Here is a 16,835-nt window from a genome sequence, read left to right as displayed (position 1 = left end):
CGTGATTTATGGCAATATTTACTGCCGTGTGCCTATCTACGGTGGGACGCTATTGCTTTTTGAAAAACTTTCCCGAATATTCCACTAAAACCCTTCGGAGTATCTGGAACACAGGCAAAATCGCCTATATAATTGTTTTCATGGTTCTTACACGTTCTCCACGTCTCCCTTTTTGTGATTCCACAAGATTACATTCCCATTGGAGCACCCCGTGATAAGCGTCTCGCACACCGCTTGCACGCTGTCGTCCATCAGTGAACAGCACGTGATCTCATGACGTAACAATAACTCTTCCTGCAAATTGGAAGTGTCGGTTCACTGATTTATACTGCCTTTCGAGTTATTTTCATACTTTTCGCGGCACTGGTGTTTCGTCGCCCGCGTTGATTACTTTCTTGGATTTGGTCACATCGTCATCATCCCTCTCCGCTTCATCAGCGAACTCGCTTGGCTCTGGGGTAACTTGCGGAGTTGGGGGCCACTCGTATACGCTGCTGAATTCTCGGACGAAAACTAGTTGGGTAGAGTCGTCTGGCGTTTCCTGTCGTAACAAAAGTCTCAAAGTACTCTTGTCCGTTTCGTGAGGATACACCCGAGAAATGATAGCTGCTATTTTGGATACTTTGTTGTAAAAATTGTATGTCATACTATACAACTTACTATTCATTTGCTCACAGGAAATAGCAACGACAATTTGATGATAGAATCTTATAAAAAATATTTCGCGTTGTGGTCAAAAGCGACTTCTCTCGTCAGCTTATCGTCGTATGAATTATCGCTTTATTTATACCTCAAATTCTTTCACTTTATTGTTCCAGCCAACCGCTACAATTCGTTTTTTCCCTTCTTGATCTTCAGCAGAATCATTCGTCTTATTGTAGTTTACTGTTTGCGATAACACAACGATAACGATATAACGAGATAACGATAGTTGAATTACAGGAGACATCTGCGTGAATTGTGACTTTGTAATGAACCACAGATATTCACGAACTTTACACAAAATATTCCAGATCCGCAAGTAAACTTATGTAACTTTTGAGTAGGCCTATATACGAAGGACAGAAATGGCGCTGGTGTACTTATTACCCAGTTCGATTGAATAGTATATCGCAGGCCACGAGTATATTCATATTGAAGTCTGAAATGAACACGAATATTTTCGGCTGACACGCGTCAGGGGTAATCGTCAGCAAACAGCTGAGAATTGGAAAGAACAGTTCGAGCAGTAAATTGGAGCATCACCGTCAACTTTGCAATATCGGAAAATGTATTTACGGTTTGTTGTCGATTGGTAGCATCAAAGCAGACAATATAGTCGATTAGACTATTCCAATTACCCGAATTAGCGTTTCCCGATTGCGGGGTTTCGTCTATGTCCGCAGACTGTTGATTCTCATCGCTATCTCGCGCTGAGCATGGCAGATACGTCATCCACATAACAGTCTGGTCGTCCTCTCGAGGGGGATCAAGTGAATATGTTTTCAGTTCTTGTCCGCTGCTAAACTCCCATATTTTTATGGAACCTATGCGAATATACTACGATGAAACATTACTATATACGCAAAAAGTTAGCGAGATATGGTGTACCGTCGTACGCTCCCGATGCCAGGCGTGTTCCCGACAGGTCGGCGGCAGCCGCTGTCACTTCTATTCCCATTCCGTGAGCCTCCAGAATTTGATACATTTGTCGACCAGTGTCTACCTCCCATACCTAGGTCGCATCGAAACAATACATGAAAATATGACAGGCTTTACATAGAGCCAGCAGGGAAACTTCGGGTGGTAACTAAAGACCTATATAGCATATACATATAATTTGTATTTGACATGACGTGACGATTGCGTCACGACTTCACAAGTTTAGAGTGGCCGTGAGATGTAATGACGGATAAGAAACGGGGTTGATTTATACCAGCTAACGAATACATCTTGATACCTTCATTACCGACTCCGAGCACGCTGTAAGGACTTGGTTCTTTGCTTTGTTCTTTATCAGCACCGACAAAGGATGATCATGGGTGTGAGGGACAGACATAGTGTCTTGAACAGTTCGCGTCATCGGCCACGTATCGATGCTACTCGAGCCTTGAAAATACACATATTTGCTGGATATGGCCTGGTATCCAAACACGTGAATTTATTTTTGGGTGGGTTACCTGTGAAAAGTCTGTCGTGGCGGCTGTCAAACAACAGACAAGATATTCTACGGTCGCCCGATTTAGTTTCGCTGTCGGTAAAAACCTGAAATGGACAAATTATAAAATTATATATTAATTGTCATGAATTCTTTCTTGTTCTAGGAATCTATCAACCCGAAAACATTTCAACTGTGTCGGCATCAATAAATACACGGACTTTTAGAAATACACTATCCTGGTGGCATCTACAAGTAGGCCTACATCAGACATAATATGTTCACTTGGCCGCCTATAGCAAACTTAATTTGGTATGTCGGAGAAATAGAATTCAGAATGTTTGTATTGTTTTTATTGAACAATTTCGGCGCTTATTGCCTAATCAGGTTGTTTGCACCATGATAATGAAGTTGTCTTTTTGTCTTTGCCTTTGTACTCTTTCTTTTACGGACGACTTCCAGCCACGCATCCATTCACCCAGCAGTCTCTCGCTTTTTCATGCGCCCGTATAACTTGTTCTTTGCTGCCGACTTTTTGCCATGGATTACCGTCATTGTGGGCTTTTTTGAAACACTGCTACGGCAGTGAGGTTAGCGACGAGGGGCCTGGATAAACCTCTGACACATATAGAAGTTGATCTGAACCGGGATCCGGACCACGGTGTCGTGACGCCGGTGCTTAACCAACTGCGCCACTCGCTTACCATATTCAGAATATAATTCATTCCTAATCATTCCTACCAGTATTGGATCCATTCCAGAACCGTGACGCAACAAATCCATTATTCATATACAACAGTTTTATAGTTCTTTGTTAGCTCGTATTATTCTATAGAGATGTAGGTTCCACTAGTAAACCGCATATCAATATCAGCCAACCACTTTCAAATCACGAATAGAAAAGTTTTGCAGTGGAGATCAGAGGTCGTCAGTAAAGAAGTAAGTTTACTTTTTTCGAGATGCTCAAGTAGGTTTTGCTCATACTTGTACTTCTTACCAAAGTGGTTTTGTTTTTAGACTACTTCCACTTCTATAGTTGACAGTATTTTATGTAGAACTACTTACATTTTGCACTTTGGATTTTGTAAAATCGAGAGTAGTGTCGGGATATAGTTACATCACTTTTTATGAGTGTAATCGTCATGACCACTACACGCGAAAGCACCTCTGTATCACGGTAACTAAATATATGTTCGGAAATTGCACCTAGGTATAGTGTCATGGTCATTCTGCGTTTGTTGAGAAGGTGTACATTGCGATTTCTATTGTGGCCATCTAATAATATGCGACCCGTCGGCCAAGTCTTATTTTTCAAAGTAGTTACTTAAGTACTTATCTTCATTTTCTACTTTTATACTTAGTAGTTTTGACATGTCATAAAATTGCTACTCCTGCTTGTGATTGAGTAGAAATTTATTCTTTCATTTGTACTTTAGTATAGCAGCAAGCAGTGTTGGGATGACTCGAGTCATGACTTGACCCGAGTCAGACTCGAGTCACATTTTTCGCATGACTTGACTTGACTCGAGTCACATTGCTAAAATGACTTGACTTGACTTGACTCGGCGTATCAGAAATGTGGATTGACTCGTGACTCGGAGCAAAATTCACGAGTCAATTTCAAGTCATCAAGTAATCGATGTCGATAAAAATCACTGTATCTTGCATATATTCGGATTGTTCGCGAAACGCTGGTGTAACCCGTGAGAGCGACCAATCATTCAATGATCATGTGTTTCACTGAACCTCGATTGTTCTCTCACATGTAAATTGACCGCTAACGAAGTAATGGAAGCTTACAGCTTACGTTGTCGTGACTCTAGTAGTAAAGTAATAACATAGCCGAATGTTTATTTCGGTTCTATGTTGTTACCTTAACCAAACCTATTGTTTTTTTGAAATTGAATTCGAATATAGTTTATATAATTCTCAAGCTCAACCATTGGCGCGGCCTCGTATTGTATCATTTCTTTTTGTAAATGGGTAATGTATTGCAACTCATCAATTTGTGTCTCTATTCTCTATTTTGGCTGGTAACTATAAACTGAGGCTATGCAATTACGCAGTTCAACAGTTCTACGTATATGTTGGCGTTTATATTTAACTCTATATTCGTTAATCGGTTCGGAATCAATGACCACTCAATCTTTAGTTCAGACAGCTAGCAAATTGCAATGACGTAATCATGTCTCATACTTCGAAAAGCCAACTTGACTCGAAATGTGACTTGACTCGTGACTTGACTTGTCTTGAGTCGACTTGACTCGAGACACTTCCAAAAATCGAGTGACTTGACTTGACTCGTGTCAGCTTCGAAAATAGATTGACTTGACTTGACTCGAGTCAAAATGTGCAATGACTCGAAATGACTCGTGACTCGAAGGTAGTGACTTGATCCCAACACTGGCAGCAAGTAGCAACTTTGACCACCTTAGGCGGTGAGACACACGAATATCACTGTTAATTAACGGTTGCGCACAGTAATTCATTTAGTAACGTGGGGAGCTCCCTAAACCGTCACTATTTTGTATTGATCGCAATATTTAAAGAGTGAATTCGAGGATGATGATACCAAGTCCCTACACGACACAGCTTTATGTAGCAGAAATAAACTTTATTAGAAATATCATCACACGAACATCTCCATCACACAAATCAAAATTAAAGAATCGCGAATACATTGTAGACAGGGATTCGTTGCAGGCGAGGGTATTTCTAGTTCATCCACGTGGAATAACAACAAAAACGTGAAATATCGAAATGTGTGGAGATGCAGACCATAAATAGGCTCAATATGGTAATGACAATAGCAAAAATAACGTGTCCCATAAAAAATGCCACAGATGACATTTGTCAGCGAAATGAAGCAACTGCGGGCGGGCGCGATTCGCATCTCGGCTTGCACTGCTTTTCGTAAACCTCATCTATATATTCCGTTACTTCTTGTAATTCCGGATCTCGTGCATTCTCTTTCCCGGTCGCAGCGATCCCCGAACTCACGCCAGCCTTGTTCAGCAAGTCCGTCAAGTATCGTATGTAGGAAATAGCCGCGCGCAAAATAACGATTTTCGACGCGTTCCGGCGTTCGCATCCTTCCGGAAACCACGACTCCGGAATGTACGATTTCAGCGTTAGAAGTTGCGCCGTTAAATGTTGAACCCTGTTCTTTTCCCGTAAGCTGGCGATTTCTCTGTTCGACGGAAATACTCTGTAATAGTTATCAAATTGTCTTCGCTGTAAAATAGGTCCGTGGTTCCTCACGTAAGGCATCGGCCGTCCATCGTAGACACGCAGTTTCCTCATCATTCTGCAGTTGAATAGTATCGGGTAGGCCTATCTTTAGTGATCGCTTTAGTGATCTTACCGATTGCTGCACCGTTTCGAATGCTCTGAAGCAGCTAATGAGTAAATTCGTCTTTTTATATCCAAATCAATGCGGCGCTTAATCGCAAATCACTTCCTCGTCGCACGACCAAAGTCGCAAATTCTTTTAATGATGGTGAAGTGCGAAATGGATTGATAATAGCAGCATCTAGTTACCCTTCTTCCATTTGGAGCAGGTGCAATGTCACCATGTCTTATCACTAATAATGACTTTGATGATGCTATGCTTGTCGCCGAGAGATAAGGCAGGTTTTGTCTCGCCGCAGAGTTTGGGATGGTGGTTGGTTACGTCGTGTAGTGTGATTAATACTGGCATTCTGAAATTATTGAGCATCGTCTATGCACGAGTATAGCAGGCCGTGTGACCAAAAGGTAGCTGGTAAACCCTGACTCTTTATGAGAAACGTGCGCGCCAATTTTTTTTAATGCGATTCGCTCGTATTTCATTTCATATCCGCTCATACCTTTTGCTACCACGATACAATGTGCAAAGTTAAGATTACATTGTCTACATCGACATAAAGTCAGGGGATGGTAAGAAATTATGAAAATTATCTGTAATATATTCCTCGTAAGTGTAACTGGATTTCATAAAAATATCTGTCACAAACTACTATCTTCTATATGTCATTTGGATTTTCACGATTAGTGGTAGCCATAGGGGATCAATATCAAGTAACTACTTGATACTTGTCAAATTTCAAAGTCAAAGGGAGGGTTTGAAATTCAAAAACTGATGACACAGTTGTCGTCCAATAAGAAATTCCAGTAGGTAGTTAACGTAAGTAAGTCTAACATTGGTACTTCCATAAACATGAAAATACTCCAGACAATTAAAAAATGAACGCAAAGCATGAATACCCCGAATGCGTCACCTACTGTGTTGCAAATCGCGACCGCACCTGCAGACACATCAGAGTGTGGATGTCCCACACGCGAAATACGCGTGCCGTCGACAGGCTGATGATATGTTGATCCTTATCGTTGATAACGACCGCGATTATCGTGAAGAGGTGACCCAACATCTTTCCGGTCGGACGGGATAGTATATTTGGATGCCACACCCGGATAATCTTGTCCACACCACCTGCATATTATACGTAGATGTGACTTTTTCACAGAAGGTAAATCGGTGTTACGTACAGAATTCATGAGTTGGGAATCATCTATTCACCAAACTTGACCGCCATATGCCATTTCTGTGATAGCGCAAATTTATATTTCTGGGTAGATCGGTAGGCCTGTCTTTCAACAAAACACATTCAGTAAATGGTAAAACGGTCACATCAAAATCGGAGCTGAATCGAATTGAAGGATTTGGCTTAACCTTTACACTATAGTTCAGTTGGGTTTTATTGTCATGCGTCTCATTCTGTTCTGGCACCGCAAGAAAACTTGAATGGTAAGTTCCAATCTTGCGTCCGAAAAATTTGCCGGACACAGGTCCTTCTATATCTTATTACTTGTGTAAATTTGTACAGTGTATAGTATATACTAACCGAAAATTTGGCAGAGAGACCGAGATTCACTTTATTATGTAAAGAATGTAACGGCATATACTCACCAGTGGCGAATATGTTTGATTTTTCCGAGTACGCAAACGAGTTAACACCCTTGGCTATAGAAAGTTCGCTCACTGGCCTGCAGGATATCAACGAATCTTTATAATTGTGAGTTCATTTTAGTTTAAAATTGGTTCGTATACTTACTGAGTGTCGAAGAGTCTTTTAAATTCTGATATTACGAATGAATTCTTATCACTGGGCGAACAAGACGCTATAGCTTTTAGATCGGGAAGATACTCGACTTTTAGTACCCAGTCAGGATGAAATTTTCGACGAACGATTGGACTAAAATCAACATCCAATAAAATGCATTTTTGAACAATTACTGCGCAATACAGTTACTCACATCGCCAACGAAATCGGGTCAATTACTTGACTCGTCATTCCTCTGTTAGGATCGTTGCTTGAGTTTGTCGCGAAGTCGTTCGGAGTGAATTTAACCAGATTCACAAATCCTGAAAACATACTAATGTATAGGGTTCCATGGTTATTATTTTTGTACGTGCAGAGGAGGAGGCCACAAACTGCTTACGTCCATGCAAAATTGGCTTTACGTAAAAGAAGTAAGCATTTCGACTTCAACAACTGTTGAAGCGGCGGCGGAAGTAGAAGCCTTAATACTAAAATGACGATGTAATTTAAGTACAATGTATAGATATAGAGAAACAGTTGAGGACTCTGGCGAATTATTAGTGACGTCCTGGCAAAAAAAAAATATGAAACATGTTTTAAAGAAGGACCATATTTTAAACATTTTTTAAAATTATACTTCTATTTTAAATGCAACCCTACACGTCACACAATAAGTGCGGAATTCGCACGTCATGACTGGCTATAATTCAAGTTTCAAGACAATATACAATCGTATATATCGTACACGATGCCAGCTCGGCTTGTTGATTGGGGGTTCTGTGTGTGCTTAGTTACAAAAGTTGCTCGAAATATTCCGCTTTTCGTTTGTAAAACTTGAAAACAAACGTCACGGACCGGTAAACCTTTAAAATTCAAAGTCGACCCTATATTTAATTACGACAAATGTAATAAACTTTTGGTAGTAGATATTTCCGAATGATTCCGTTGAAGTTTATGCAAGGCGAAGTTCGCGAAGTTCTGTTAAGGGCCATTAACCAGATCAGACGTCGACAACCCCTGGCGCGCGTGCCCAAAGTGGCACGCGAGATGATTTTTCATGGCGCGCTTAATGATTTGACGCAAACGAGATTTTGTAACCATGTTTGTTGCAAAAAGTAAAACAAAAGTGTTCAAAATAGAAAATACTTGAAGTTGATCCAAAATTATATATTTAATCAAGTGGCATACGCAGAGTCATTAGGGACAGATTTTATATATTTTAAAAAATTTTCCGCGCTTTGCGAGATATAGTGATACTGGATTTCTTGATTTTGATGTGGGTATCCCATTAATAGACAAAGTAATATATGAAACAATTTATAGAAATGATCCCTACCGTGTTAGCAATTACGAAAGAACGGCGTCTTAATATCGTGTGCACTGCAATAAAGATGCCAAGACATGGTGTGAGTATGCCACACGACTCCGTGAAGTGCGCTGCCAAAATCATCGGCGGCGATAAAATCTCGTTATAAAACAACCGCTGCATGTTGGCCAATACGGTCGATAAACTCGATATTGATAAATCCAGGCACCGAAATGACCAGGATTTCTACAATAAACGATCTCTGGGGCGGTAGCGACCAAAATTTATACCCTTCGCGACCCATACTTTGGGAATCGCAGAAGTATCCGATGCCTTTGTCAGCCTCAGATATGTGGTTGATGGGATTCCAAGCTCGTGAAGGTAAATATGACTGAACTAAAATGCTTGGCACGCGTCTTGGTAATATTTTGATATATCGACATATTTTGGCACGCCGCGTACAAGAAGTTGCCGACCCCACAACTAGATCGTGATTGTTGGTTATCCTTGAAACATGAGATGATGTGCGCAAGGCCTTATTATACTGCTATAGTCTCACTAAATTGCACTGTCGGAATTTAACGACGCTTGTTTAAAAGTCTTACGCAACTTTCACGTATAACTTGTCCAAAACGAGTTGTAGGCTACTTTTAAACAGTTTCGTACAGGACTTGCACGATTGTGGCACGCGGCCAAAGTAGATCATGAAATGTCTGTTACGACACCATGGTTAAATACGCTATCCAAACTTCTCGACAAATTTAAAATTTGATGTTTTAGTTCCCTAATTATTGGACAAGCGTCCATCTTCCCGCATTTTGAAATTGAGATATAAAACTGTAGCATCTGTCGCGGACCGGCAGGAAATTTGCCACGGACCGGCCGTTGAGAACCACTGATATTGTAGCCTGAGTCGTCGCTAGTTATCGTGTACATTATTATATTACTTCACTGAACTGTAGGAATCGAATTAACAATGTGACGTCACGGGACATTATAGGTGTTCACATAGCTAGAACCTTTTAAAAAGGTTTGCGTTCACACTAACCAGATTCTTTCAGGGGTTCGTACAATCCCTTGGCCATATGCGCAGAAGTTTGAAATGAATCCGTTGAGTAGCAACAGCGAACACTCTATTGAATCCTCTACAACGCCATATCGAGTATCACATCACGACAATGGCGCACAATGCGTATTGCGTATTTAAATGGTTTATGAATGGGGTCGATGGAAAGGTAAACTTGAGAGGACTATGAAATCGCTAATAATTGCCACTCCTCTCCACACTGATGACCGTATGCGGACTCGAATCACACCTGCATCGTCACCGATTAAGACCGAGTCAACGTGCTCATCTCTAGGTGGAAGCAAACACATGCACTGAGGTGAATGCTCGAGTGGTTTGATGACGTAAATGCTTGATTGGTTGTTAGCTTTTGCTCGATGATCCCAAATAACTATGGTCCTTTCCGTAGTTGCCTAAAAGAATACAGCATTTATTGAGATGTTTCACGATCGAACAAAGTAAAGTTTGTATCGACAAATGAGAGATACAACTAGGGTTGTATTTAAAACAAAAATCCATTGAACACAAACTTGTTTAAAACAAGGCCCTTGTTTAAAACTTGTTTTTTATTTTCATTTTTTTCTAAGGCATGACGTCACGCATATTCAATTGTCACATCATCGTGGATTGATATACACAACTGAAAATATAGAGTAAATATAGCTTCTTTGACGAAATAAGCTTCCAACCCCTGTCATATACGGATCAAAAATAACTTTAACCAGGACTACATCGTCTTGTAACATTTTTTACGGTCGGCGGCCATCATCATCAGAAAATTAATTTCGTACCAATGATCTATATCTATACATACTATAGCTGTTGAACCGACTATTTCGAGGGTTCCGACCATCCCGTATCGTATAAGTCGGCTATATCGGGTGGTAATCGTCGTCTGTAAAGGCTCATACAACATGTCTTTGGAAAGTATTTGCACAATTGTGGCATAATTATACACCTTTAAAAAAACAACAATTTTTTTAAAGAAAGTGTTATAAACAACCTTTTGTTGAAATGCAACCCTAGATGCAACAAATAAGGCACGGGAAATGAAAAGAAAATGACACAGAGAAGATTGCAGAACCGCGATGCAAATGGCAATAAAAGCCGCAGACGGTCATTTGTAAATATTCTTGGAGACTTACAATAACTTTGCGCAGCCGCGGTAAATATGCACAACTCGTCATCCACGCGGGCTCCTGCAAATATTTCAAACTGTGATCGTTCATGTTCTCGCCTGAATTGGGCCTAGATATTGCACTACTTACATTCACATCTATGCAACTTTGAAGTCGAAGCTGAAAAGGAATAAGACCTGTTCATAACCGGCACGAAAACCGAATGTCACAGTACACGTGTTCAAAAGATACAATATAAAATCATCTTCACTAATTGGAGCCAAGCAATTAAAAAGGTTTCTTGCAGCAAATTCGCCACGCTGCTGACCTGTCCAGATTTATCGGGATTATATCTAGTTCAGTGGTTCTCAACCAGGGGTCCGCGAGACCTCCAAATTTGCAAAATGATTGATAGCCTGATTTGTATTTTTTCAATTAGGTAAATCACGATACAGATTCGCTTCATAACTGGTATAACTTCACGAATCACAATAAAAAATGGCCGTCGGAAATGAAATATCCTACTGTACAAAATAATTTTAATTGATAGATTGACAGCAGCCTAATGATTCAAACATATTGCTATATGAAGATGTCTTGTCGGGGTTTGTGAAAAAATAAAAAGTTGGAGTAGTATAAGATCAATCAGGGTAACTTCGAAATGCTTACAAGTTGTCAGTCTCAGCAAACTATAGTAAGCAGTCGCTAGAAATGTACATTTTCGATTCATTTTCTTCTGTAATATACATAACCACAATTCAAGAATAACTTCTAGAAGAAATGGCTAGGCTGGGCGTTCATTCAGAAATCTGTTTCTCAATTTTGCTGCCTAAAGGCAGCGGTTCGCAACCGGGGGTCATCGAAACCTTCAAATTTGCAAAAGGGTTGATAACTTAATTAGTATTTTTTAATTAGAGAAATCACGAGACAGTTTCGCTTCATAATTGCTAAAACCTCATCACTTGCATCAACAGAATGACCGTCGGAGATGAAATATTATAATATGCAAACTCTTTTTAATTTCCAAATTGCCAATAGCCTATTGATACAAACATATTCTTGTTTTGAGTTTGCAAGAATCCATTTTCTCCTGTGATATGTATAACCGCCATTCCAGAATAACTTTAAGATGAGCTGCTGGATAGAAATGACTATGCTGAAGTTTTATGTTCACTAAAAATTTGTATCTCAATTTTGATATCATGTATGTTGCGATCTTACCCAAAGGTATCGTCGGAAGCGTGGCGCGTTATTATTGCGTTCACCTCCCCACCACCTATCTTTGTGAAAATGGATTTTCGGCACTCGTGCATATCAAATAGACGACGCGGATTTTCAAGATACGACCGCGTAAATCGAGATATTTAGCTACAGAATTCGCTTGGAAATAATAAGTCCTCCAAATTTCTACATAAATAGTAGGCTATAATGTTATTTTCGAGAATGGTCATTTTGATGCTGCTTATCACTAGCCTACAGTTGATATTTACACGGGACAGATGACGGTTGCACGATAATACAGGTTAAATTGAACTAAAACTTTGAGGGTCCGCGGGGGTCTGTGAAGGTCCAGAAGGGGTCCGCGAAGACAAAAAGGTTGAGAACCACCGAAGTTGGTTCTGGTTGTTTTTATTATCATCACAAAACAGTACAAGATTGCGAGCAATTAAAACATATAATTCTGTCTTGTTTATCGCATTGTACATTAGGTATCTTGAGAGGGTGAAAAATAATATAACCGCAATTCATGGTCCGGTGATCACAAGCGCAGGATAGTATTTATTCAATACGGCCGTAAACCAAACTTTACGCTGATTGGTCGAGAGACAATGGCCATGGATACGACGCAGCAACGGAGGACGCTGCATTTACTTCAACATATAGTCGGCACTACGATGTATTCCTATAGCCGTGTAGACTGTATAAAAACGACAAGATTACAGTTAAATGTTTATTTCTTCATCAATAATGAAATTAGGAATGGAAATAAAATATTTAATAACATATACTGAAATATAATGCCGAAATACTACTGTGTTTATGAATGCAGTGCCACCAATGGCAATGAACTGGGGCGAAGAACAGATCTTTCCATTCATTTTCTTCCAACGCAAAGGACAGAAAGGCTTGGGAAGGCAGAGTATAAGAAGGCAGGACTATTTGTGGCATACATTTGGGCCTGAATTCGATGCCAATAAGAGTGATTTACTCGTAATTATCTAGCAGCAGTCAAATAAAAACTCCTTTCCTGTGATTTCTGCCCAAGTTCAAATTTCATGAACTCATTGCATGTGCTGTTACGATACCTCAAGCACACCAGTGAAGATGAGGTCTGCTCAGCTAGAATCACTCTATCATGTGAAGCACCCAGATATCCATATGGAAAAAGAACATGACCAATCTTTGCTACATTCACATGCGTGATGCTTAGTAGTCTTGAATGGCGCTTTCGTCGTGCAATAACCCCCACAATATTGAATACCTGTTCATACTGTACTGTCATTGAAGTGATTTGAAAAGAGATGTTGCATATGGAGTACCTGCTGTCTTGTTCCCCTCAAAGCAGTCCAAAACCCTACCAAAATTGCTACTTGTGAGTCGAAGAGCCCTATGTATTTGCCCCATTCTGCACATCCTCTCTGTTCTGATGTTCTGTGGGCTTAGGTAGCTAATCTGCATATGACTGACTTCGTTGGCTTCTCACCCTAAGATTCCGGTGATGGATTTGAAGATTCCATTTCAAGGCTACACGATGGCGATTCTAGATCAGGATCACCAGATGACAATGTAAGATTTGCATGTGCAGCATCCACAACATTGCAGGAAGACAGTTGACACGGCATGGAGTTCAGGGTCCGCCTCTTTGCAATGCGCAAAATCTTCTGCTTCACCACGGAGATTGCGACTGGGAATCGCACCTCTCTTTAGACGTGACTGTATTGGTATATCTATAATGCACTAGCAGCAAAATCTTCCTTGCAAAATTGGTAGGAGCAAATTATTATTATTATTAATATTGTACACAACAGTGGTGCTTTTAGCCTGTTTAAGGCTTTGTGCTCCACGACATGACAGTATTCGAACTGATCAATGCATTTATTCTTGTCTTTGACATTCTTTCCACTCTCTCATGCATCGGCTCGCGATTCATCGGCACTTTAGCTGCCGACTTGTAGCTCGCCTCACTGTGATTTCTGGACTTTTTAAGTCAGTGCAACTGCAGTGAGGTCGGCGATGAGGAGTAAATGAAGCTTGTGGAAGTAGGCTTGAAATCCTGCCTTATTACTCTGCATTCCCAAGCCTTCTTGACCTTGGACCGTTGGAAGGAAATGAATGGAAAAATCTGTTCTTCCCCAGTTCATTGCCATTGGTGGCACTGCATTCATAAACACAGTAGTATTTCGGCATTATATTTCAGTATATGTTATTAAATATTTTATTTCCTTTCCTAATTTCATTATTGATGAAGAAATAAACATCTGTAATCTTGTCGTTTTTATACAGTCTACACGGCTATAGGAATACATCGTAGTGCCGACTATATGTTGAAGTAAATGCAGCGTCCTCCGTTGCTGCGTCGTATCCATGGCCATTGTCTCTCGACCAATCAGCGTAAAGTTTGGTTTACGGCCGTATAACAGCATTTGCTTGTATTTCGTCATCAAGTTGGACAATAGACATGTTCGACGACTGTTGGATGTCTGCAGGAAATGTAGTGCATCAGTCATACTTGACAGGGCGGTCGTTCTCTTGAAATTCGTACTGACCATGTGGTCAATGGACTGAGAGGACGCATGAGTGTATAGTATATAATTATGCACAGTTCAGGCAGTACAAATGCATACTGCTAAAATGACATACACCTGATACGCAATACCAAATTGTATTATTCCCTTATGGATTGAAAATATAGACAATCATTCGACAATTTCCACACATTCCTTACCTTTCCATTATAAATTGATATTGCACCTTTTTGTGATGCAGTTACGTATAAGTCATAATCCGGCGAATACGTGATGCACTGTATTATATCTCGACGCTTTTTATCTCCTGTAATAAAGCAGCCGATGCATCCTCAATCTTCGCATATGTACTCAACACCAACGTCTACGATTCTACCCGATACATACAAATAGGCCATGCGTAAAGTAAAATCTACATTCCCCAAAATGGTTGAATGTGTACTTCAAGAACTATATATTACGTCTGTAAGGAGAACCGGGATTAATTTCGATCTCACACAATAAAGATCATACCGGCAGCTTCTCCGATTTTCTTTCGCTTGCTCACTGCAAAGACGCTTTTCTCTTCTCCATCGCCATCTTCAGTCTCAGCTTGAAAATATCCGAAGACCTTACGAAAATGAACAGTATTTGGTGACGAAACCAGCAGAAGAAATATAGCCTATATTTCGACGATTCCAAGGGTTCCAGCCGCCCCACAACGTATACCTGGACTATATTGGTTGCAAATCGTCCGTAGACTCAACCCACTTGTTTTTTCGACAGTATAATACACAATTATGCCTCAAGTAAACAATGTTTAATTTTTTTTAATGGCATTTGTTTAAAACATGTTACAAAGTGTTTTAAAACATCGTTTGTTTTAAATGCAGCCCTAGTGGCACTACCGTAAGTACACATTCATGGCGCTAAACACTGAGGAAATTCTTCAGTGTACTCGCAGACCTTATAACAAAATGTCAAGAAATGATGACTGACTTAGTGACTTCAGAGAGACGCCCCGATTTCAGCGAGACACTCGTGTAATTCGTTATGCGGCCGCAAGAACATGTCGAACATACCTCACTCCAATCAATCTTCACATCTGGATTTGTACTAATCTTCCGAAATATCGCTTTAACATCTTCTGTTTTTATGTCCGGTCCAAAATACTTCCGAATTCTTTCGCAAAACGGCTCATATCGCAGATTCTCTGAAAGTCAAGAGGTTGGAACGTTTTTTTTCAGGTTCAAGAGTGACAGCTACATTAACTTAACACAAAGGGCCTGTTTTAATTGTCCAAATTATGATATGCCTATCTGTCATCGCCTCAATCATTTTACCATCGACACAAAAGGTTGTTCCGGTGCTTGTAGAGGTGCCTGCTGGGACCGCTATATCTTTTTTTAATTCGCAATACCAACTTGAATGAAACACCCTTAATAATGTCTTTGCTGATATATAGTTTCAAGTCGACATTATGGAAGGACGATTCAGCGTTTTGCATGGTCTATTCAAGTAGAAGCTGTTGACCTGAACAAACACTCAACGTATAGTCACAATCAATATACTGTTGTTGGATGTCTTATGAGCTGCAGTCTGGTGGTTAGTACGTATAAGTAGGGATCGTGCGAATATATAGTTCGCATTCGTGTGTTCGGCATGTCAACTCCGGCAATTTGGAAGTTCGCGTCCATAAACAGAACCTTGTTAGGTCAATCATTGCGAACGCTGGTATGATATAATCACTACAGCCGATGCCTCAGTATCCGTGACTTCGAATGATGGAATTGCATTCCAAGAAAGAAGGCCTACACACAGTTTACTGACATTTACGACTGACCGTTTATCTTCTGTCGCTTTTCATCAACGCTTGCGTCCGAATCCTGCATAGTAATTCGGGCAATGTATTTTTCGAATTTGTCCAAATCTCTTCGAAAAGAACGCATTGATAAAGGCCTGATTGCTGGCTCGGCCGACTCCATCGTTGTGCTCGCCATCATTATCAAAAGTCAAAGCTAACGTATTGATTCGTAATATCTACGACTATACTGTAACAGCACTTGTTGCCTAACCAACATAAATAAGTCGGCTTCATACGTTGATCAAGCGAAGAGCTGTAATCGATATGACCCCATTACGAGGGCTTTGCATTGTTTACGGCTCTTAGCGCGACGTTTCTTCATCTGATACTGATATCTTCACACTATATATGCTATAGCGAGGCCTATTGTGAGGACTTTCCCTATCCTATAGCAAAAAAAATGCACTTGATGAGATAGTGATATGCGACCACGACTGTGCGACAATGAGGGAGATTACAGTGGCTGCAATTCTGAGTTCGCATACGGAATCCGCACGGTTTGACCCAGTGATGGTTAGTATAATGATGTTCTTCTACG

General features: G+C 40.4%; 2 protein-coding genes across 2 annotated transcripts in view; both read right to left on the bottom strand.

Moving 5' to 3' along the window:
* Positions 1-16,593, bottom strand: part of LOC145441638 (WD repeat-containing protein 64-like) — a 29,492-nt gene extending 12,899 nt beyond the window's left edge. Inside the window, exons 1-18 of the mRNA XM_080319548.1 lie at positions 16,277-16,593; positions 15,516-15,646; positions 14,968-15,064; positions 14,655-14,761; positions 10,859-10,888; positions 10,736-10,789; positions 9,841-10,003; positions 7,433-7,541; positions 7,231-7,371; positions 7,086-7,162; positions 6,424-6,608; positions 2,160-2,244; positions 1,940-2,088; positions 1,591-1,714; positions 1,341-1,526; positions 791-885; positions 353-541; positions 152-294 (exon numbers count right to left, since the gene is read on the bottom strand). Of these exons, the coding sequence (XP_080175674.1) occupies positions 152-294; positions 353-541; positions 791-885; positions 1,341-1,526; positions 1,591-1,714; positions 1,940-2,088; positions 2,160-2,244; positions 6,424-6,608; positions 7,086-7,162; positions 7,231-7,371; positions 7,433-7,541; positions 9,841-10,003; positions 10,736-10,789; positions 10,859-10,888; positions 14,655-14,761; positions 14,968-15,064; positions 15,516-15,646; positions 16,277-16,436 (2,225 nt within the window). The 5' untranslated portion in view covers positions 16,437-16,593. The remainder of the gene's footprint in view (positions 1-151; positions 295-352; positions 542-790; positions 886-1,340; positions 1,527-1,590; positions 1,715-1,939; positions 2,089-2,159; positions 2,245-6,423; positions 6,609-7,085; positions 7,163-7,230; positions 7,372-7,432; positions 7,542-9,840; positions 10,004-10,735; positions 10,790-10,858; positions 10,889-14,654; positions 14,762-14,967; positions 15,065-15,515; positions 15,647-16,276) is intronic.
* On the bottom strand, positions 2,251-6,410 carry LOC145441640 (uncharacterized). Its single transcript, XM_080319550.1, has one exon. The coding sequence runs from the start codon at positions 5,441-5,443 to the stop codon at positions 4,991-4,993; it is 453 nt and encodes a 150-aa protein (XP_080175676.1). The 5' UTR covers positions 5,444-6,410; the 3' UTR covers positions 2,251-4,990.
* Positions 16,594-16,835: the final 242 nt, after the last annotated feature.

This window comes from Botryllus schlosseri, chromosome 6 (genome assembly GCF_051294905.1).
Source record: "Botryllus schlosseri isolate E-star chromosome 6, Bs_hap1, whole genome shotgun sequence".
NCBI classification, from domain to species: domain Eukaryota; kingdom Metazoa; phylum Chordata; class Ascidiacea; order Stolidobranchia; family Styelidae; genus Botryllus; species Botryllus schlosseri.
This window is presented reverse-complemented; position numbering and strand designations above follow the sequence as displayed.

Excerpts from the sequence above, each read along its gene's own strand:
- LOC145441640 (XM_080319550.1), bottom strand. The coding sequence starts at position 5,443 with ATGATGAGGAAACTGCGTGTCTACGATGGACGGCCGATGCCTTACGTG.